Source organism: Tetrahymena thermophila (genome assembly GCF_000189635.1).
Source record: "Tetrahymena thermophila SB210 genomic scaffold scf_8254648, whole genome shotgun sequence".
NCBI classification, from domain to species: domain Eukaryota; phylum Ciliophora; class Oligohymenophorea; order Hymenostomatida; family Tetrahymenidae; genus Tetrahymena; species Tetrahymena thermophila.
The window spans coordinates 85,338-109,654 of record NW_002476416.1 but is presented as its reverse complement, the minus strand read 5'-3'; the positions used below and the strand labels follow the sequence as shown (position 1 = coordinate 109,654).

General features: G+C 21.4%; 5 protein-coding genes across 5 annotated transcripts in view; 2 read left to right on the top strand and 3 right to left on the bottom strand. All coding sequences in view use genetic code 6, as the record gives it.

Annotated features, from left to right (window-relative positions):
- Positions 1-284, top strand: part of TTHERM_00878230 (hypothetical protein) — a gene marked incomplete at both ends in the record, with an annotated part of 411 nt that extends 127 nt beyond the window's left edge. Inside the window, 2 exons of the mRNA XM_001016074.3 lie at positions 1-69; positions 124-284. The exon at positions 1-69 is cut by the window's left edge and continues 127 nt beyond it. Of these exons, the coding sequence (XP_001016074.3) occupies positions 1-69; positions 124-284 (230 nt within the window). The remainder of the gene's footprint in view (positions 70-123) is intronic.
- A 3,262-nt stretch (positions 285-3,546) lies between these two features.
- On the bottom strand, positions 3,547-4,709 carry TTHERM_00878220 (hypothetical protein; the record flags this gene model as incomplete). Its single annotated transcript, XM_001016073.2, has 2 exons — positions 3,547-3,590; positions 3,752-4,709. The coding sequence occupies 2 exons, from the start codon at positions 4,707-4,709 to the stop codon at positions 3,547-3,549; spliced, it is 1,002 nt and encodes a 333-aa protein (XP_001016073.2).
- Positions 4,710-6,422: 1,713 nt separating this feature from the next.
- On the bottom strand, positions 6,423-7,424 carry TTHERM_00878210 (papain family cysteine protease; the record flags this gene model as incomplete). The annotated part of the gene is made up of 1 exon (XM_001016072.1): positions 6,423-7,424. The coding sequence occupies one exon, from the start codon at positions 7,422-7,424 to the stop codon at positions 6,423-6,425; it is 1,002 nt and encodes a 333-aa protein (XP_001016072.1).
- A 2,315-nt stretch (positions 7,425-9,739) lies between these two features.
- Positions 9,740-11,220, bottom strand: TTHERM_00878200 (hypothetical protein; the record flags this gene model as incomplete). The annotated part of the gene is made up of 2 exons (XM_001016071.2): positions 9,740-10,694; positions 10,919-11,220. 2 exons carry the CDS (start codon positions 11,218-11,220, stop codon positions 9,740-9,742), a joined length of 1,257 nt encoding a protein of 418 aa, XP_001016071.2.
- Positions 11,221-13,122: 1,902 nt separating this feature from the next.
- Positions 13,123-24,173, top strand: TTHERM_00878190 (transmembrane protein, putative; the record flags this gene model as incomplete). Its single annotated transcript, XM_001016070.2, has 17 exons — positions 13,123-13,171; positions 13,230-13,481; positions 13,540-13,698; positions 13,757-14,146; positions 14,446-16,006; positions 16,160-16,678; positions 16,938-17,287; positions 17,344-18,188; positions 18,250-19,043; positions 19,379-19,956; positions 20,015-20,573; positions 20,645-20,978; positions 21,054-21,630; positions 21,686-21,978; positions 22,036-22,653; positions 22,712-22,791; positions 22,847-24,173. 17 exons carry the CDS (start codon positions 13,123-13,125, stop codon positions 24,171-24,173), a joined length of 9,285 nt encoding a protein of 3,094 aa, XP_001016070.2.
- Between the last annotated feature and the right edge of the window lie 144 nt (positions 24,174-24,317).

The following is a 24,317-nucleotide window of genomic DNA, read 5'->3' as shown; positions in this document are numbered from 1 at the left end:
TATTAATCACATTTAATTTATTTAAAGTTTAATTATTTTTTTGCTATTCATAATAAAACACAAACTTTAGTTATTTTTAAAAATAATTTAAAAATTAAGTAAATCATTAATTTTATACATAAGCATTGAATCGATAAAAAGTGTTAAGCGATTTTACTAATATAAGGGTACTTTTATCAATTTTCTTACCACCATAATAATCAGTGTAAAATGATGAAAAAGATGATAATATTTACTTACATTAAAACCCATAAAATTAAACACAGAATATATATAGTATATGATATATTAATTTAATATGTAATTGCAAAGAAAAAAAGAAATAAAATAAAAATTTAATAATATAAATAAATAATCTTTTCTCAAGTTTAATTAAATGTTTTAATTGGTTGAAGAAATTAAAAGTTTAAATATATTTAATATTAGTTAAATTAAAAATATTGTATTTAGAGAATTATTGAGAAATATGGAGAGTAGGAATTAAAAAAGGTTATAAATTTTTATTAATTAAAATAATATTTAATATGATAATATGATTATATCATAAATTAAGTTTAATTTAAAGAGGTATTCAATGAATATCAAAACTCTAAGCAGTTTATTAAAAGTATAAAAAAATAAATAATTAATATGTTTGCTTTAAGTAACTTGTACAATCTAGAAAAATTTTCCAATATTAAATATTTTTATTTTCTCATTTAAAGTGTTATACTTATATCAAAAATATCTGAGAGGATATTTTCAAAAGTATCTATTATTAAATCGCCTATACACAATAAATTAAAAATATAAACTGTGAACAAAATATTGAATATTGATTATAATCGATCAGATATTTAAAATTATGAATTTGCATAATCTAATAAAAATTTTAAGAATATTAAAGGAGATATTTTATTTGATTTTAAATTTTTAATTTATATTATGTATTCATTTCATTTGTTAATTTTAATAAAATTTTTTACGATCAGCTTGAAAAGTTTCGTCCATAATTCGTCTTGGAAAAATGTATATCAACAAAAAAATTTTAACCTAAGACACATTTGTTGAATCAGATATAGAACTTTATTAAAAGAATAAATTAAAATTGACTTCTGTCGATTAAAATCATTGCATAATGTTGTCTTCATTTTTTTCTTCTAAATCGTCCTGTTCATCTAAAAGAAGAAACTTTTAAATCTATTCACTACGAATATATATTTTTTATCTAATTCACCACTAAAATCTTTCATTTCGTTATCATTCTAAAGTTTATATGAAAATCAATAATGTATTCTTTGGTTTGTTAAAATTGTTACTATTTACTAGGGTCAGACCGAATATCACTTTTTAAAAGTATATACTATTTTTCATTTAATGCATCAAAAAATATCAGAAAATAAAATTTAAAAATATACATAATCTTTAATTAAATTATGTATATTTCTAAATATTAATTAAATCATCGCTAATAAATAGCGATGACTATTTTTTAAAATTACAAAGTGCTATAAACTATCCAGGTCTTTTAGCACCTTTGAGTTTCTAATTAACCTAGAATATTTTATTTTCTAAGAATTCGATTTATTGTTTGATTTTTTATAATTATTTACCATATTCAATAGGTCTTATTTAAGCAAATAAAGCTTAGGTTTTGTTTGAAATGTAAATAAAATTTTATTTTGGTTATTTTTCTTTTAAGAACTGTTGATGTTTGAAATCTTATTTTCTCATTTCTAGATCTATAAATGATACTTCTTCCATAATAATTCGCTTTAATAAATTCAAAAAAAAAATAATTTATTTTAATAATGTTGCATTTGATCAATAAGTAGCATTTTCTTCCTTATTTTCAGATAACATATCTTTTTCTATATCTTATTCTTATACAACATGTCATGTCTAACTTTATCATCATCAACCTATAATATATCATAATTTTATTAGAATATATTTGTTTTTAAGAAATTAAGTTAGTAGTATAATTAAAGTTTGTTTAAAAGTTTTAAAGTAATTTATTCAAGCCATTTTTATTTTACTTATTTTTAATTATATCAAAATGAAGATTAGTTTACTAAATAAATCTTAATAACAAATTATTTTTCTATGCTTTACCCTAATGTTTTTTCTTTATTTCTATAATAATATTTTATAAATAATTAAAAAAAAAGATAAATTTTATACCATTTTAAAGTATAAATTAGCACTTGTTAAATGCAATATAAAAAATAAATTAAAGTTTAGTTTCTTGCTTCTTTACTTTTTTGATTGAAACTGTGATTCAAACAATAAAATAAGAAATATAAGCTTGTAAAAACAATATTGAGCTAATTATTTAATTCTAGAAATAAATTTAATTGCAAAAAATTTTAGTTAAAATTATCAGTTTTTAATTTTTATATGAAAAAAAAAAAAATCTATATGTCAAAAATAATAATTGTAATTTTTTAATCACCTTATTTTCATTTTAATAATCTTAAAGAGAAGATCGATCTTGGAACTTTTCAATAACTCTTAGATTATTTTTAGTAGACATTAATATTATTGTTTGTTTGTTTATGATTATTATTAGTTTGTTAGATTTAAGGCTATAATGCTGTAGAGCTTTTAATTTGCTAGCTATTTATTAATTTTAACCACTTTTTTGCCTTTTTTTCTCTTGAGGGAAGCTCCACTAATATATCTTATTTAGTATTTGGACATAAAGATATATATCATTCTCTACTTTTATAATTTTTTTAGTAAAATTAATTTTCCTTATCTTGAATTAGAAGTAATAACATTGAATCTTTTATAAAATAGAATAAAAAATAATTTGTTAAAATATTTAAATTGGATTTACAAATAATAATGTGTGGATTTATGAGATAAAAATTAAAAAAGTATAAAATATTTAATTGCATTAAAATAAAAATTTATTATAACATAATAAAAATAAAACATAAAGTAAATAATTTTATAATTTAAAAATTAATTATAAAATATCAAAAATTAATAATTTATTCAACACTTTGAAAATTCTACTTTAAAAAATAAGTGTTTTCTAATATTAATTTATCTCTTAAGTTCTAAAATGATATTCCAAAATTATATTCACTATCTACTTTAATTAAGCTTTACTCAATCATATTTATATTTTCATATCTTGGATAATCAGAAAAATAAAATAATTATTTAGAAAGACAAAATCTAAATTCAATTTCTTCAAATTAATTTGATACTTCATTTTAATTTAAGCTAATTCCTTTAACAACTTGATGTTTTGAATCATTCCAAGAATAATAACCGTTTTTATTATCTTCATTAATTAAATCTTTATTTACTTTATCACTTGGTATAATTCCAATTCTTAAATAACCATAGTCAATGTAAAAGGTTCTATTAAGTTTAAATCTAAAAATATAAACTTTGCTATTATCTATTTTTTAATTAAAAATAATATTTCCATATTTATTTTATGGAAATTCTATTTTTGTCTAATTTATTTTATTTAGTGCTATTTTTGTTTATTTGCTATCTCTATAGTCAGTAGACTTGAATATTAATAATTCTTCTTCACTAACTTTATCATAAGTGAAACAGTTTAGGTACTAGTTTATTCCACTTAAAGTCTTTTCTAAATTAATTAGAAATTCTAGATAATATTAATTAGAATCTTTAGTAATTAATTAAATAACAAAATCTTTATTAAAGGACTTTTATTAATTTAATTATTGATTATTGTTAGATTTTATGTATTATTTTGCTACATTAAATAACTCGCTTAGTTAACTTTCATTTAGATTATTAAAGTTAGGAGGAATAGATTCTTCACTTTCATAAATATTTCCTAAATCAACTTTATTCAGGATGTAAGAGTATTTATTTAGTTATTACTTAACATTTTTAATAAATGTTTCTGAACAATTATTCATTTTATTGCTAACCAGGCTTATTATTTTATTAACATTATCACTTTATTTTTCTAGATCATTCAAGATCTGATTTTATTATTAAAGAATTTAGTCTAGATTTCTAAAAGGAATAAAATCAATTCTCTCTAATATAGATAATATGTGATCTTTAATTAAAGAAGGTTATTCGAAATTTATTTAATTTTAATAATCTTCTATTTAATTCAATTTAGTTAGTATTAATTATTTATTTGTATCTAGATTAGAGTTAACATTTTAAATTATTTCTTTAAGTTTATTATTTTTCTACTCAGGACTAGTCTAATTATTCATTATTTCTTGTCTGATCGATTATTTTTAGCTTAAATTATTATAAAGCTCTAATATGCTAGTATTTAAATCTAAAATACTATCAGCTTTTTGAAGCATCTAATTCTACATTTATTCTATTTTTAATAATACTTTTGCTAATAATTCTTTGAAGTAAGATCTAATCTTCTCTTTAAACTCCAGATTATTTGGTTGCTTCAAAGAAAATTCTTAAATTTTTTGGCTGATAGTTTGATCATCATAAATAGGCCAGTTAAGAAATACTGTTTTCTAATCACTTTCAATAGCCTAGTTAAGTAGAATAAGTTTATTTGGTTAAATTAAATTTTCAACTATGCAGAAATTGCATTTAAAAATGCACTCTTGTGTGGTATCAGTACAGATAAATGAGATAGGGTATGTGGGATGTAATTAACATTTTAATAAAAATGGTTATTAATCATAAAAAGAAGATGCCTATATGATATTATTTGAATTATTTGTTGATTATTTAGATAAAGTATCCATTTTTCCTTCAAAAATATCTACTATTTTTTTGAGATATCAATAATATTATTCTTTTTTAATTGATTAATTAATTGATATTTTTATATATATTTTTTTATTTATTCAATCTGTCTGTCTAACTATCTCATATCAATTTACTAATTAATTTACCTAAATACAAAAAAATTACTATTATATAATAAATAAGTTTAGTAAGCTTAAGTGGATAAGAAATGTATCTTATTTAAATGAAAGACAGATTTAGAAAATTAAGAAGATCAAAAAATAAATACCGTTCATATCTTAAGACACCCCCTCATAAATAATAAGTTAAAATGGTAAGTACTTTTACGTCAATTAGATGTGTTGGTTTTTTTTTAAATTTTTGCTAGAATAAGTCAAAATTCTTTAAATTTTATTTCATTAAATACTTTGAAAAAAGTAATATTCTTAATTTAAAATTCAAATAAGATTACATTTATTTTATATCTTCTTGTAAATATAATAAAATCTTATTCAGAAGAAGAAAATTTAATATTAGCAATACCTTTTTATTCAAAAATATCAAAATTATTTACATATTGAATATTTAGAATATTATTTTAAAAATTAAACTTATAATTTGAAGCTACTTTGAGATGGTTTAGTTCTACTTATTAATTATTTTATTTCATTTGAACAATATATTTTTTTTATAAAGAGCAATTTTTCAAACAGTGATCATCTTTATTTTCATTATTTTTACAAGCTAATTTTTTTTTAATTTTTTCTATGAGTTTTATGTAATCTCCAATTTCTTCTTAAAAGGGAAGTGCCAATTGCGAATGCTGTTTATTATATGATTAAACCAAAATCAGAGAAAACAGGAAAATATTAATTTTCAAAATTGTATTGATTTGTTTATTCATTAGAATTGATTATTGATTATATTTTAACTTTAATTTTTTCTTTTTCTTCACTTATTTCTAATAATCTTTAGATTATATTTATAATTAGTATTATCATTAAAAATTAATTAATATCTTTAATAATTTCCCTTTTAAATTCAGAAATTCTAGTATCATTTGCAACATTAGTTTTAACTTATTTCTTTTTTTCTTATAAACTTTTCTTTTTATTTTATGTTTTTTATTTTACTCTTTTTGAATTTATTATTATTCTTACTTTTATTTCTTTATGAATAACTAATTATTCTTCTCTAAATTTCTTTTTATTCTCTATTAAGATTTTTTTATTTTTTTTATTAAGCTTTTTCTTGGTATTTTTATTGATTGAGTTAAAATTTTTCTTATTTTTTCTATTCTTTGATTTCTCACTATTTCTATTTTTAATTTATAATTTCTCTTTCTTTTTTTATTCTTTGAGTTGTTATTTAAAATTTAATGGCTGGCTTGGCATACTCAAAATCATATTTTTAAGAGTCCTTAAAAAAGTAGTTTTGATTAAAGAGGAGGTATATTTTTAATTAATATATTTAATTTTAATGATTTTGTATTTAATTTTTTTTTTTGAATTTTATAAAATCAATTTAGTTTATTATATTTCATAAAACTATTTTTAAATATAAATTTTTATTTTTTAATATTTTTTAATATAATGTTAATTTAAATTTTATATTCTATTTTTAAAGGCTAATTGAATCTTAATATTTGAACCACAATTTTATATGAATATATAGTTAATATGAATAATATATTTTAATTAATATAAATTATAATAGTTTATCCAATTTTTTCATGCAGTAACTTAAAGATTATAGCTTAATATACCGCATGTGTTGTTTGGAGCAAGTCTAATATAGCCATTTTCACCCCAACTAGTGCTCCAAGAATTTTTAACGATCCAATTACCTTGTTAGTCATAGCCAACAGCTAATACAGCATGGTTTAATCTAATATTAGATTAGTTACATCCATTGTAAATTCCAGACTTATATTGGCCCCAAGTAGAAGCATCAACAAGAACAGAAACAGGAGAGAAATTCAAAGCACTTTTTAAATCGTTCGAAGTGTTAGGAATTTAAATCCACTTTTTAGGCTTAAACCCGTTATTTGTACCAGTCACAGCACACTTCTTTTAAATTGCAACATATGGATAGCTCTATAGGGTAGTGATACCTACTTTGGAGGCATAATCAAGACATTAAACAGGCCATCCTCCGTTACATCCTTAAGAGGAGTAACCGTTTGCAGGGATGACACAATCAACGAGTTATTGCTCAGAAAAATCAACTAAAGCTTTGTTTGAAATGAAGTTAAATGACTCCATTAAGCCAGCTGCAGAGAAACTCCAGCATGAACCACAACTACCTTAATTCTTAACCGTAGTTACAGCACCTTTTGTTCTCCAGTCTATAGAAGCAGCGATAGCAAGATTTGATGCTTTCATTTCCTTATTATCATTATTATTGGTAGCCTATTAACCAATATCTTTTATTTGATGGTCAACCAAATCCTATTTCATAAGAATTTTTTCAGTAAATTCTTCTTAAGTCATATCTGAGAATTAGTTAACATCAATAGAATAGGTATTGTTAGGATTACTATTATGTTCCTTAATCTTTTACAAGTTCTCAAAGAAAACCATTTGTCTAAATAGTTTTTCATCTTCATTCAGATACACTCTTTGATTTTAGCTTGACCATCTATTATAAGCAAGGAGTTTTTCTACACTTATATCTTAAGTCAAACAAATAGGCATGAGCATGATAATACTCAAAAGGATAAATCTATTCATACTTTATTTAAAGTTTTAGTTTTATTTTTAGTTTTTTTTTTGTATTTTATTTTTTTTATTCTTTAATGTTTTGAGCAAAAATGTCTAAGTATATAAAGAGTGATAAGGTTCAATTTGGAATAGGGAATGTTTTTGTAAGCCTAATTTATTTTTGAGTTCAGTAAGAAAATTAAATAAGTTGAAGAAAAAATTTAACCAATTTTCTTTTTTGTTTATCTTAAATTGTAATTTTGTTTATAGAAAAATATAATTTTATTAATAAAACTACTTTCCATACTTAATACATTAAATTATAAACCTTAAATATTTAAAAATATGCATTAAATTAGATTCGATAAATATAACTGAAAATATAGATTGAGGATATAAATATTGTTATTTTTAGATTTTAAATATAGAAGAAGCATTTAAAAGATCATTAGATTAAATTTATCAGATCTATATTTCATCATTTTAGATTAACTATAAAATTCTATTTCAAGTAGAAAGTTTATTGTCAGAATTAATTAGTAATTGCAGTTATGAAATAAAATTTTGAACAATTTTTAACGTATTTACTCAAATAAAATAATAGATTGTAACATTTTGTAATTTCTGATAATAATTTAGCAAAAATTAATTTTTATTTTGTAATACATATCATACTCACTTTTATAAAACAAGATATTGAAACTTAAATTTTACTGTTCAATTTTTGACTCTATTTTCTTTGTGTATGTATGAATATATATTTTAATTTAGGAAAAATATTTAAATTATGATCTACTTGTTTCTTTAGATATTAAAGTTAGAGTTTAATATAAATTTCTAATGACTTAATTTATCTACAAAAGCACTCTATTATCAGCTAATGAACTGAAAAAAGCTTGAGATTCTTAAAATAGAATTTTATATTTATATTCGAATTTGTTAAATTAAATTCATGCTTTTGATCAATCAATCAAATAGACTCTAATTAAATAAACTTTCTATAAAACTTTATGATTTTTTATATCTTTACTGGTTTTATATATAGCTATTATAGAGCAGCAATTATATTTTGATTGTCTAATAATATTTTGAGATATTTATTTCATTTAAATAAATCATTTTAAGTAATTTTTATCATTTAGGATAGTTTAAAATTAAAATGATATTTTTAACGAAAATCATATTCCTGATAAAACTTTCAACACTTTTTTTTAAATTTTATAGAAAAAAAGTGATTTACATTCAGTAGATTTTTTCAATTAATTAAATTAAGAATAAATGCTAAAAAAAATAAATTTTATTATCAATTATCGAGGTTTATTTAACACAATAAATTCAATAATATGAATTATATAAATATATTTTAAGTATTTTTAGTATGCATTAATTCATTTTAGACAGTATTCTTGATGCATTTATAGAAGATGAAAATGGATTTTGTTATTTTTATGCTTATAGATCTGTATGTATAAAATAAATTATTTATATAAAAATTATTTAAAATTTTTGAAAAAAAGATTATTATTAGGTTATTGTATTTTATAGGATAATATTCCAAATTAAAGGATATTTTGGTATTATATTTCTTTTTAAAAAACATATTTATTTGTATACACATTTGTTTTATTATTTAAATTAAATTATTTGCATTTTAATAATGTTATCAGCAAAATTTCTATTTTATTTGAAAAGGGCATTAACTCACTAAAAATATATGTTAATATAAAAATTTTAAATATTTTGTTTTATAAGCAATATTTATTAAATAAAAAAGAATGTTTATATATGAAAGATTTAAATAATATTCATCTCAAACCTCAAACACTATTAGTGCATTATCATATTTGATTTATTTTGTTAAAAAATTTTCATTTAGAATATTTTTTTACCATTCGTAATAAAACACAAAATCTTCAGTTATAATTAAAAATAAAGTAAATCATTATTTTTATACATAATTTCATAACAAATTTTTTTAATTATTAAGCAAATACTGTTTATTATTTATAAAAGCTTAAACTTTTATTGTAGGCATATATAATCAAATAAAAAAAGAATTTCTATGCAAATTACTTTTAAGCCCTGTACAAAATAGATATTGCAAACTCTTGAAATAGATCATCATTATTTGATAATTAGTAAAAAGTGATACAGAGTTATTTTTTAAATTAAAACTTTAGAAATATTTTAAATTTAGTAATTTAGTTACTGAAATATATAACTTGCAATTTTTATTAATATATATTTAATTATTCTAATTTAGATAATTTGTAAAACATTATCTTAGAAAATATTTTTAGAAATAGATAATTAAAATTTAAATGCAAATAAAATAAATAAAAAAATCATTATTTTTTAAAATAATTTTTGAGACATAATATATTAACTTTATTTTTTTAATGGTTCACCTTTCTTCTGTATACTTTTATTATATATTTATCTTTATATGATATATCAAATTAATCAATATATTATGTATGAGAAAGATAATTTATTAATTACAATTTTTAACCTTATATTTTTATAATATAAATAAAATATATTTTTTATTTTAAAAAAAATACTGTTTAAAATAATTAGAAAATAAGGTAAATTAATTAATTAATTTTGAATTAAGAAAGACAAATAAATTTATTTGTTAACATGGAAATAAGAAGAAACTCACAATAATATATAACATTTAATGATTATTCAATTTATTAAATATAACAATTAGGAAAAATACTTTTTTTACTATTAAACGCTTTTTTATTAAAGAAATATTTATTTTGATCATAATTATATTATTTTTTATAAATTTTAAAGATTTTAAAAAGAAAGAGTTTGCAGTTAAATTGGTTTGATTCAAAGGTGCTAAAGGTAGTGAGTATATTTAATCTTGTCAGAAATAATTCCTTCATTTTATTGTAAGCTATAAAAATCTAAATTTGGTTTTTCAAAGTATAATTTGCTCGTAGTAACGAAAGTTCTTTTGTAAGGATGACTTTTATATTTATTATATTTGTTAAGAAATACCTTTTCAAAGAAGATAATGATAATTTGTAAAGAAGAAGATTTATTTTTAATAACTAATATGTCAGTAAATTATTGATACAAATCGAAATTAAATAAGTTTATTTTTTTAATTTAAATATTTTTTTATTTTACAATGGGTCTCCAAACATTATTGAACTAGAATTTCCTCTTGCAATTTTAGGTTCTTAAATTATTAGCCTATTTCTTTGTGCATTCATATGATAGGGTTCCATTGGTTTATTTCTTTATCCTGCATGTGTATATTGTTTTTAAGCATAGGATTCTCTAAAGAATTTATAAAAAATAATTTAACATTCAATCATTCGTTATTTGAAATAAATATTTATAAGCAAAAACAATTTTGGTTTAGCATTTGCTAGTCTTGATTATATCTACCAATATCTAAAAAAATATTATGTATTTATGAATGCTATTGCTACTTGTAGTTAAAGAATATGTTTGCTTTGCTGAAATAAACTGTTAACTAAATAAATATTCTAAAAAATTACTGGGTAACTGTTGATATAGATCTCTATTTTTTCTAAGTTTTGCTAGGTGAGGGTGAATTATGCTTTTCAAGATAATTTGGACTATAATAAGGCATAGCCAAAGCTGATCCTCCTTTTACAAAAACAAATGAGCAAGATTCAACTTTAGAATTTTAGAAATATTTATGCTATTTATCTTATTCTTTTTCGCGTGCTACAAAAACGGATTGGTTTCTTTTGCCAAATGGAGAAATCTCATGCCTTGATTGTTAAATTTTGCTATTTGGGCTATATGTCGGATAATCTCTTGAAATATTTTACATTTCGTAAAAAGTACTTTGCTAATTTACAATTAATTAAATATGCTTATATTATTTTCTTTAAATCCCTTATTCTAAAAAATCAATCAAACTATTTTTACTGATCAATCAATATTTTTTATCAATAAATTTATTAATTTAATTTGACTGGTTCTAGGAATAACTTTTTATAATATTTATTCTAAATTATTTGCCATTAAGCATTTTTTATCATTTTCGTTGAATTATGTCTTAAGACAAAAACTTAGATTAATTAAATTGCATTTAATTAAAGTATTTTGCGAATTTTATTATGAATTATTTATATAAATTATCATTTAACAAGCTAGTTTATTTTTAAATACTCCTAAGTAATTAATTCATCTAAATTTAACTAATTATCAATCAATTTTTAATATTTAATGTAAATTTTTTCTTCTAAATTTTCAGAGAAATAAAACCAAAAACCATATTCATATAATAAGATTATTACCTAATAACATTTGGGAGGGAATTTATGAAAATTAATGCATTTTTAAGGTATTTAATTAATGAATTTCTTAGTATTTTAAATTATGAATAACAATTTACAATATAATGAATTAAATTTATAGCATTTGTAATTAAACAAATATTTAAGGATTATCATCAAGCTATTTTTTTAATTTAGTTTCACATAAGCTATTTTGATCAATTAGTAAGAAAGAATTTTAAAAATATGTTAAGAATCATTTTAAATAAGACTAAAATTTCATATTTGTTACTCAAATCAATCTAACTAAACGTTTATCATTAAAGGATTTGAATAAATATTTTTAATAGATAATTTAATTGAGGTTTTTTAAATCTTAAAATAATTTTTTGATTGTAAATAAAATATCTTTTTTTAGTTAGATCCGATTCTTAGATTTAAAAAATATTCGTTTTGATGAATATTAATAAAAAGAATAAATTATAATTTAAGGTAATAAATAATTAGTTAAGTTGTAAGTAATTTAAAATTATGTGATAAAAAGTACATGTATTGAGAAGAAAAAAATTAAATTTATTACTTAAATAATTTAACAGTTCATAAGGTATTAATTGATATTTCTTTAAATGTCTAAATAAATTTAAGTGGTACTATAAAATATATTGTAATCTAGGAACTCTCTCGCAGTAAAAAAAAAAAACTTAAAAATTATTTCTCATATCCAATGATTTTTGTGGTTCGATCTAAATTTTATCATTTTTTAAAGTGAGAGAGACTTCAAATTTTACTATATATTCTGCGTATTTAGGTTTTAAGATTTTTTTACTAATCATAGTAAATATTTATGTTCTTCACAATATCTTTTTAAAGAATCCTAGTTAGAGTTATTTTGTCTCTTAATTATAACAAGAGTGAATAGACAGATATTTAAAAATTAATTTGTTCTTACAATAATAAGTGATTAAGTAAGAATAGATCATTCTTTATTTTCTTTTAATTACAGATAATATCTGGAGACTTAATAAAATATGATTATAATAATAATCCACTAACATAGAATACAATAGAATATTGAATTTCACAATAATCTTTTTTTGTGTACTTGATTCAAAAAATAAGAAAAAATCATTCAGATTAACAAAAAAGTAAAAAAGATCTAAATTTCAATTTTATATAGTGTAAGTAAGTGATCTTAAATAAATGTTTGAACGATTTCTCTGACTTTATTTTCTTTGATTAATAAGAGTGGGACTTCGAAAAAATAGTAACTTTAAGATAAATAATATTTAATTTTGATTGGTAGAAATTAATATTAATAATAAGTCATAGTATTTTTTCTCAAAATTTAAAATAGATAGATAAGTCTTTAATAAAAATTATTATTCTAAATGATCAACGCCATCACGCTTGTTGTATTAATAAGCTTTTTGAGTCGATAAATTTACAACCAAGTTATGTTAAATCCGTAGACATAGTAGTGTCCAGGATTAAGGCAGATTTCAGGTATATAAGCTTTAACCATCTATCATGTTTTTATAAATAAATTACTAATTCGATAAAGGAAATTTAGGTGATATAGTAGATATTTAAGCTATAAGTGGAACTGATCTAATAGCTACTAGAGATATCAATGGTGAGATTTAGATACTTGAAAGTTAAACCTTGAGTATAAAGTATACTGCCACATTAAATACTTAGAGTATTTCTTCCTTTTACGTAAGTGATTAGCTTATGGTTGGATTTGTTTTATAAAGGAGCTTTGTTGTTTACTCTTTAAGGGAAAATATGTAAATATATAGTGCAACAGCATCAGGTAAATTGAAAATGAAAATAAAATCATATTTTCTGAATAATATTTTAAATTTGATTAGATATTATGCAGTTTGTAGCAGTCACTCCATATGTTTATTAATAAGGATTAGGTAATTAGCAAAGTGGCTAATTAATTATCGCTACTATTTCAAGCTTATAAAAGATTTACTTGTATTTTGTGCAAAATGACTAGATATAATACAATATTTAAAATTCATGTAATTTTTTTGATATTTTTGATTTTTACTTCTATAATTTGCTAAATTTTTTAAAAAGATGTTCTTAGAAATATGACCAATCCATTTAAATTAACGAATGACCAAGCTTTACCATCAAAAGTTTTTGATTTTGTTTAAAGTAATTAAGTAAACTAAACGTTCATAGCCTTTGTTTCATAATCTGGTACGCTAATTAGCGGTATCATACATAATGTTTCAAATAGCAACAATACAAATGTTTAGTATTATTATGATAACTACCTGTTAACTGGTACCGTTTAAACGTTTAAGTATTTACCAACTATTAACGTTTTAGCGATTTATTACACGTCTGGTAACTTGTGCTTTTATGACACAAACAAAATTAATATTATTAACAAAGGAAATAATCAAATAGTGCTTAATTTCTAGACATTCATCTCAAATCCTAAAATATGCATTAGTCAATGTAATTTTTACTTTTTTCCTTAATTAATTGTGGTATCTTAAAATACCAAAAGACTTTCAGTAGATTTCTTCCACAAAATTCAAATTCGTTCGTTCATTCTATACAAATTAATTAATTAAAGAAAGAAAGATAATATTTTTTGTCCATCGAATAAAAATAATAAAGATTTATATAAATTTGGGTTTTTATAAAGATATTTGAAATAATTTCTACTTTTAAAAGTTAAATTATTTTTTTCTTTTACCTAAATAAATACAATACAATTTAAAAGAAAACTAACTTTTTATTTGTATTTAAAGTGGTGCCAATAACAATGATCAAAGATGTCTAGAGTAACAGTTAAACATATTTCTTCTTTTTCACACAGACCTACTTCTATGTTTATGAAGCTTAAGATTTTGTCAATAGAAATTTTAAATTTACCAACTATAATTAAATAAATTTAAAATTTAATCCATTTTCTCTTTCAGCTACATCTATTTTCTAGCTTAACAACACCCAATTATTTTTGGGATTTTAACTCGGATACGTAGGGCAGTTTAACTTTAATAAATCAATGATATCAGGTAATTACAATCCATCTGTATAGGGAAATTTATTATAAACAAAAACTTTAACTACTTTAGGTTATAATACAATTAACTATATTAATCAAATCAATGATTAACAATATCTTATTAGATTAAATTCTATTAAAATTAGTGACACAAACAAAAAAACTCAAAACTATGTTTACGATGCAGTGTAAAACTAGGCAATTAATTTGTAGTAGTTTTCATATACTTTCTTATCAAGTTTAGAAAGTTTATTTTTTAGCTCCTAGTTTAGTTAAAATGTTACTGTTTACGTAAATTACTTTGTAATAAACTTCTACCTAAAACTTGCAAATGGGAAATGCTCTTCAACTACAGCAAATTAAAGTGTAAGTTAGATCAGAATATATTGTAATAATAATGGTGTATAAACTTTGTAAAATTACACAATTAGTGATTATAGTTAAAAAGTCATTAAATAATATGTCAGTTTTTAAGCATATAATTAAAAAAAAAGCTATTTTATATTATCATAATACAATTAACAATTTGACTATTCAACATTTTGCACTACTCCATCAAGATTGCTGCAAGATAATGAGCAGAGCGAAGAGATTTATCTATAAAATACAACTGATTACAAAAAAAGAAATCTGTAATCCCTAAAATCATATATAAACTTAATTATTATTGACAGTAACGGTATTAATATTTTCTAAAATGAACCTCCTTTTCAAACGTTTAGTTCAATTCTAAGTTAATCACCAAATATATTTACTTATTAGAATAATGAAGGAACTATAGTGTTTATTTAACCAAATTATATTTCTTTCTTATATATTTTAGATAAAAGTCCATAATACACTTTTCAGAAATATATATTTGCCCTTTAAGACATAAATAATGAGCAATTGCTGAGCAATATTTAAATAGAGCAATTTTAAGACTTTGTATTTATTACAAATGATGATTATTTTTTGCTAATAATTTAAACTGCTAATGATATTAAAGCTTTACTCTACAATTACAATAGAAGCTGGAATTCTTAATAAAATAATAAAGTAATCAACCTGATAAAAATAATAGATTTAAAAAGTCTTAATGTTTAAAATTAATTGGTTGGATATTAGGCTCTTTATATTAGTTATTACAACTTGACACTGATCTACAATATCAATTGGATATATATCTTTTTTTTTGATAAATAAGCCTACCAATTTAACAAGATTGACTCTTTTTATTTCTTACAATCAACTGCTCTTCCTTATATATACTACTCTGCTTCACTTTCTACTTTGCATGTTTTCATCTCATCTTAACTTTACTAGTAATTTTTTCATTAAATTATCTAAATCATTCATTTTTGAAGGTTTTATCAAAAAAAATTTTGCAAATCAATTACTTTTTTAATTCATTATTAAATTTTAATGACAAAATTAATTAAGGCTAATAAATATAAAAATATTTTATAATTTAATAGATTAGACTTATAAAAGTATGTGAGCTAATAAGCTATGGATCCTAAATAGTGTCTAGTAAACAAATACATAAATTTTCAGCCTACTCTTTTCTAATAATATCTTAACAATCCTCTTTCAACTAATCCATCTTTCATATATGATTAAATCTAACTTTCAGGCTCACTTCTTGAAATTAGTTTCTTATAGCAATATTATACTTCTAGAAGTCCTGTATATTAGATGAATATGTATGCAGGAATAAATTATTAATGGAATAGTGCTCATTTCCAAATTTAGTCTACTTCGAACACACAAATAACCTAAAATTTAATTTTAACTACTTATAGCGATAGCTAAAATTAAAATCTAATTAATTAATTCACTATTTAAGGTACAAATCAAATAAATTTTAGTGGATATTAATAGCTTATGATCTAGAATGCTGCTTTTAACACAAATTCTATTTCATAGTATTAAATTCCTATCACTTTCACATGCCTAAATGTTCAGCTGAATAACATTTTCTTTGTATAAAAAAGGTAAATTTTCTAAATTGTAATAATAAGTGCTCTAATTCTTCATTTATTATAAACCACTTACATTAAGGCCAAAAAAATTTTAGAACCAGATATTTTTAATTTAAATAAACTACAATACAGTTTTCATAAAGAACTAAATTAAAGAATTTACAGTATTTTTATTAGAAATTGCAAAGAAATAATCAACTTATATATCTGAATGATTTTTTAAGTTTTTAATTTACTTAATTAATGATATATTATTATTATTATTTAATAGATTCACAACACCTCTGATGTCTATAATTGTGGGAAAAAATTTTAGCTTTTAAAGCATAAATTTTAACTTTATGACTTTTTATAAAATAAATTCTTTAATTTAGATAAATAGTCAAAATAGCTTATTAGCAATAAAATTAACTGATATAAACATATTTGAATCTTCTTTTATTGACACTTCGATTATCAATTCTCCTATTCCTATTTAATATACCATATAAAATCTTCATATTAAAAAGAATGTGATAATATCAACTAATGGATAAGTGAGAAATTTTATTAATTCTTCTTCATATGCTATAAATAAGCTCTTATTTCATCATAACGTTTTATAATACGTATAGTTTATAGGTAACCTTTTTATATTTATAAATTAAATTTTAATCTTATTTATAAATATAAATTAGGTGTCTAAAGTTAATCTTCTACATTTACAGCTAGCATTTCTAATAGTATGATTTATAATAACGTTATTTTAGCAGGCTCTGCATAGTAGAATATAATCCTTGATTTAGAGCTTAATTAATAAATAGCTAATTCTTCAGCATCCTTTTTAAACTTGTTCATATCTTAGAATTCAGTTATTTATGAGCTCTTCAATAAAAGCCAAATTACAAATTACTTTGATTAAACAGAATTTAGTTATACCTAAATTTAAGAAGTTTCATAACAGAATTAGTTACAATTTGTTTATATTATAAAATTGCAAAATGTTCAAAATATAATTGCTGAAAACATAATATTTTAAAACAACCCAAGTATAAATCTGATTTTTTCCTAAATTTCTTCGAACGTTTATATTTCAAATATATTATGCAGTTTTTCTAAGTAATAATAATCAACATCTTTTTGCATTAAACTTATTAATCATGTAAATTTAAATGCAACTTTAACGAATATTAATATCACAAATTACTATTCAAAAAATGACTTCTCTTTAGCTGTTTAAAGTCTAACTAACTTTATGGACGTTTAAGATTTTACTGTTACTAATATCACATTTTCTAAAATTTAAATTACGAATGTAAATCTTAAGGTTGACTCAAATTACTAAGAATCAACAGTATTCTCTATAAAGAGCTACATGAATGCAAATATTTAAATCGATTCTCTCAATATCTCTAATATCACTATGAATACTCCTGACCTATGCATAAATGAATTTTCTTCTTCTCTTTCAATATTCGCTCCTTATTCGAATTTGGTATTGACAAATTCTAATTTTAATAATATAGATAATTTCTCTTAAAAGGTAAAATTAAATTAAAAAACTTATAATGAGGTATTAATTATTTTTAATATTTAAATAAAAGACTACCATTTTGATAATAATCAAATAAGCAATCATTTAAAGATTGTTTATGAATATGAACAATTAAAATAATTTAAATAATCCCATATCAGGAGGTTAGGCTTACTTCAGAGTTAATAAATTAATTATCTAAGATTCTGTTTTTAAAAATGGATTTGCTTATCAAGGGGCAGGACTGATACTAAGTGGCTCAACTTCAAATTCCTAATTTACTATTTAGAATACTTAATTTTATAATCTATGGTCTACTTACTAAGGTGGAGCTATATAAGCAGTAAGTATATAACTTAATTCAGTAATCCAGATTCAGTCTTGTAAATTTAATCAAATATTTTCAGGGACAGGAGGATCTATATATTTTAGCTCTACCTAAAGCAATTTAATCAAAATTTAAAATTGTATAGCTAAAAATACATTTGCTTCAGTTGATGGAGGATTTTTATATTCTGAGAATGGATAAATATTTATAAGGTCTTTGTATACTTCTGAAAACGATCCTCAAAGCACAGATATAAATCCATAGTTATAAAAAAAAATAAACTAAATTACAAATGGAATTGGTCCTTTCATTTCTGTTTACAATACTCAAATTTAAATTTACGATTTTTAAATTTAAAATGCAACTTTCCTCAAGTAAATTCCCAACAACGACCCAATCTTATTTTAAATTACATAAAACTCATAACTCTCTATATCTGGATCTTAATTATAGGGTTACTTTAGCTTAGGAGGACTGATTTTTATAACAAGCTCATCAAGTGCAACTATTTTCAATACCACTATTTCATCATCAATGTAAAATTTTTATTATTTTTAAAAATTAAAAATATTTAGAAATTCAAAAGAGTTTAATAAATTAATAAATGAATAAGTTTAGATTTAATTTTTGAAAGATTTTTAATTTACAAATTAACATTAAAATATTATTTTTTTTATTGATTTAATTCTTGAAAGATTTTTTAATCAATACTTAAAAAAACTTTCTTTTAATTTTTAGATATTTATTTAAACTTAAATAAAATTTTTCATTTATTTACAAGTTTAAATATTTTTAAATGATTAATGAAGTAAATTCAATAATATTTTATGTCTAATTTTTTTTTTTAACTTTCATTTTATTTATAAAACAGGTATTAAAACGTTTAGATAAAATAAAAAAGAATGCTTGCTATTAACAGCTAAGATGTGAGTATGATAATAGTTAACAATTAAGGATCTCTATTCTTAAGTGGTGTTAAGATATAGAATAACACATGCAGTGACAGCAAATGTGTTAGTAATTCCATTTTTGTTAACACAGGAAATTTAGAAGTTGTAAATTCTCAATTTCAATATAACAAAGGAAGTTATATGGGTGGAGCAATTAATTTAATAAATCCTGTTAAAAATACCTTAATGATTAATGCAACATTTGCTTTTAATAAAGTAAGCTAGCTGGGAGGAGCTTTATATATACAAAGCAGCTAAGGATAATTTGTTTCTCTTAAGAACTGTAATTTTATATAAAACTCTGCAACTATTGGAGGAGCACTTTATGCTGTTAACCAAGAAAATCAAAATAACAATTACATGAATTGGCTTTTGATTAATAAATCCCTTTTCTAGAGAAATTTAGCCTAATATTATGGTGGTGCATATTTTATAAAATCGAATGCAACATTTGAATAATTTAACAATAAGGGCAACTAACTGGTGAATAATACGAGTGGTAAAATTAAATTAAATGTTATTTATTTCCAATATTTCAATATTTAAAAATTAATTAGTTTTAAAGTATGGCAACAATTATATGAGTTCAAGTAGTCGCTTGGTCCTTGATATATAGCAAATGAAGATTCTTAATCAAAATTTAGATATTCAATAAGGCAAAGGGAAGAATTAAGATAACTATATCATTCAGAGCTATAAAAGTGGGGCTACTTTACCTAACTTGATATTAAATTTGCTTGATGAATAAGGAAACATCATTAATAAAAGCTATTAAGAAACCTTACAAAAAGAAATAATAATTTCTATTAATTAAGCAGATAATAATTATTACGATTTTATAATAAACTAATAAAGTGAATACTATTTCTATTCAACAAATACTTCATTTATTATTGAATAGCTTTTTGTCATAGGAAAGCCAGGTTCTTTTGTATGGCTTAATATTTCTTCATCCTCTAAGAATTATATAGGAAGAGATGTTGACCAGCACTACATACTTTTAGGACTTTAAATTAGAGAGTGTTAGGAAGGAGAAATATTTTAGTAGGCTATTGGTAGTGATGATAAGTAAGATACAAAAATTTTACAAAAGTGTGTTAAATGTCCTTATGGAACGTAAATAAATATTCTATATTTTTTTTTATTAATATTTTATCAGTTGTTATAATTTTTACTCTTTTAAAAAGGTATTAATTAATAGCTCCTACTCTTTCTTCTCCTATATTCGAATGCAACAAATGCAAATAAAATACAGAATGTAAAGGTGGTAATGTAATACTTGTAGATTCTGGTTATTGGAGAAGCAATAATAAGACAGATAATATATTGTAATGTTAAAATCAGCCTTCTAATTGCTTAGGTGGGTATATTGGAAATAAATGTTTAACTGGGACTATAGGACCTTTATGCGAAGCATGTGATTTAGAAAACAAATATTCTAAAGCGGGAACTTTTTAATGCGCTACGTGTAATAATATCTATATCAACGCTCTGAAAATTGTTTCTGTAGTAATATTTTACGTAAGAGTTTAATTTTTTTATAATGTATTTATTATTTGATTATTTATTTTAAAAAATATATATTAATAAAAAAAGATTTTTGTTTCATAATTGACAAGTGTGGGTATATTAAATAAAATCTAAGAAAAATATAGATACGATCCAACTAAAATTATTTAAACTTCCTAGGAACTTAAAAAAAAGAATATTGTTGTTAAAAACCTTACAAAGAAAAGCTGGAGAGAAATAAAAAAGTAACAACAACTATAATCAACTTATAGTTTAGATGCTTCTATTTTACTTAAGATTATTGTCAATTACTTTTAAATATTGGTGGTTATTTCGACATTTCAAATTAAGATTCCAGATACTATAACCACTATCATATCAGTAGCTGGAAGTCCTTCAATGTTGATTAGTGATTTTTCACAGTGCTTTTTCTAATAAATTTCAGAATAATATAATTTAGATTATTTAGCTGTTTCTCTTATTGGTTCTGTTCTGATGCCTGTCTCATGTTCAATAATTTTTATTATTTTAGGCTAAATCATGTATTGTAGATAAACTTATGTTAAGAGCGTTTACATTAAAACCTCTTTGATCTACTGCTTTCTTTATTTTCAGCCAAGCATCTTCAAACAATGCGTGAATCTGTTATATTGCAGAGAAATAGGTAATATTAAATAAGCTATAATTTTTAATATTTATTTTTAATTTTAAATAATCAGATGGCATTTAATATATTTCTTATGACCTAAGATTTTAATGTTATACAGACAGTTACTGGTTTTTAGCATTAAAAATAGTGTTACCTATTATTATAACTGTTTCTATTTTAATACCAGTATACTTGGCATTTTGTATTCTTAAAGTCAAGGACTCATAATTAAAGATCAAGCAATTTACTATTTTAAGAGGAGAGTATGAAGTTCAGTTTTGGTACTGGGAAATGATAAAAATGGCTTCTAAATTACTAATTATGTCTATCCTCATAGTCTATGACAATAACATACCATTAAAGGTTAATCAACATTATTTATATTTATATTAAAATAATTCTTATAAAAAATAATAATAGGCCACATTGGTATTTTTGATATTATCTACTTATGGAGTGTTATTATCTAAATTCCGTCCATACTCTCTTGATTTTTATAACACATTGGATATTGTATCTAATAAATTCTTGCTATTTTCTATACTTTTTGGATATATAGCTTACATAAATAATGGAAATGTCTTCTGGTATTTGATTATGAGTGTTTTGCTGGTAGCAGCAAATTCTATTTTCGTAATTTGGTCTTTTAGATACCTTTTAATGGCATATATTCCTGCATTTAGGGCTAAATTAAATAGCAGAATAATTAAATTTCTAAGATTAGGTATTGTTAGATGCATATTGTCTAAAAAAGTAATTCGCAGGTGGCTTATCTTGAGTTGGTTCATTTCGTTTAGACAAGAATTGTATAAAAAGAAGATGATAAATGCTTGGTCAGGAAAGATAAAAAAAGATGCTCAAAATGATATTCATACTTTAATTATTTAAAAATAAAATAGCATTAATACACCTAAAAATAAGCTATCAATCAATTTAGATCAAAGACCTTCATTTTTAAAATAATAGACATTTGATTCTTAATTTTATTCTCCTACTAATTAAAGAGATACTAAGAAGGATCTCTAAAACAGTCAATAAGTAATTTTGAGAATAAACTATCTAAATATCTAACATTTTATTTATTATTTGCAAATAGATGAAGCAGAGTAGCATCTCAAAAGATCAAACAAATTATCAGGCAATTAATATAAGAAATCTAGATTAATGCAATGGAATGTAAATTGGATACTTAAAATTTACTTAAACTTACTAAATTTTATAAAAAATATAGCAAAATGTTTAGAGGAAAAAGTATCTTTGGTCAAATGTTTGATTTAGTTTAAAGTTTTACAAATAGAAATTTAGATGATTAAGAATCAATGGATAGAAAAAGCAATTTCCCATCGGAATTAAATATATAAATTAACACTCCTATGTCAGTCCATAAATTGATTACAGATTTATAGAATAAAACTTCTAGAAGTAGGTAAAGAAATTATGGCTTTTAAGATGAAGTTCTATTTATAAAAAACCAAGAAAAGTAATTAAAAGACAGTAGTGATATTTTTTAGGAGTAATAATCGAAATAGATAAAAGAAAGTTCTACAATCGATTTGTAGATAGATGAAGTATAAAATAATTAATGTGTCATTGAGTTAAAAAATCTTAATAAATAATAAAATCCTTTAGTTGGAAAATTCAATTAAAAATATTTAACACAAATAACAGATTCAGCATCATAATTTGATTAAGAAGCAACTCATACAGAGAGTGCAAAAAACAGCTTTAAACAGAAAAAATAAATGAAATTTGAAAATTTATTTATCACAAAAAGTCAAGATTTAGAAAAAGAAAATACTCTAAAAAATATTTATGAAAGAAATCAGAATGCTTAGACCTAGGGATAAATATTAAAAATTGAATTGCAAGATATGAGTGAAGGATAACTTGAAAATGGAAAAACATAAAAAGGTGATGAAAAAATAGAGCATTAGAACGAGCTTATATTTAATAAATAAGGAGAGCTAAATTTATCTCCATTAGCAAATAAAATGCCAAAAAAGAATATAATAGAATCATATGAATTAGAATAAATTACAAGTAGTAGTAACACAGATTCAAGCAAGTATTTACAAGAAATTCCTTCTGAAAATTAGCTTGATAATGCAAACAATATTAATAATCAAAATATTTAATTTAAAGAGGATAAAAAATTAATGGTATTTACTGTTTTACCAAAATATTCCAATAGAGATGATCAATAGAGTGAAAATTTTAGTAATTTAGAGAGTCAGTAATAGTTTAGTAAAAACTTAATTTAAATAGAATAAAGTAGAAGTTTAAATTTTAATGATAATAATGAATATTAAAGAAATTAAAGTGAGAATGATGTGCTAGATAACTTGCAAAAAGTAAATAACGAGAAGATTAATTATTAATAATAAGATGCTTAATCGTCATAGTAAGTTGAAATTATTAACGAAGATCAAATTGATTCAAATTTCAGCTAAACAAACGAGCCTTAAGTTGGTATAGAAAAATCAGAAATATCTCAAATTAAAAGTTAATTAGATAATGATAATATTTTATCATATGATCCCTCAAATACTGTAAATTGAATAATTTAAATGTTTTTTGATGAAATTAAAAATTACTAAAGTTATTCATAAATTGAGTATTAAATTTTGAGTAAAAATTATAATTGAAAGAGTTTTTAATGTATTAGAAATTACAATAATCAATCAATCAATCAATTTGTATTA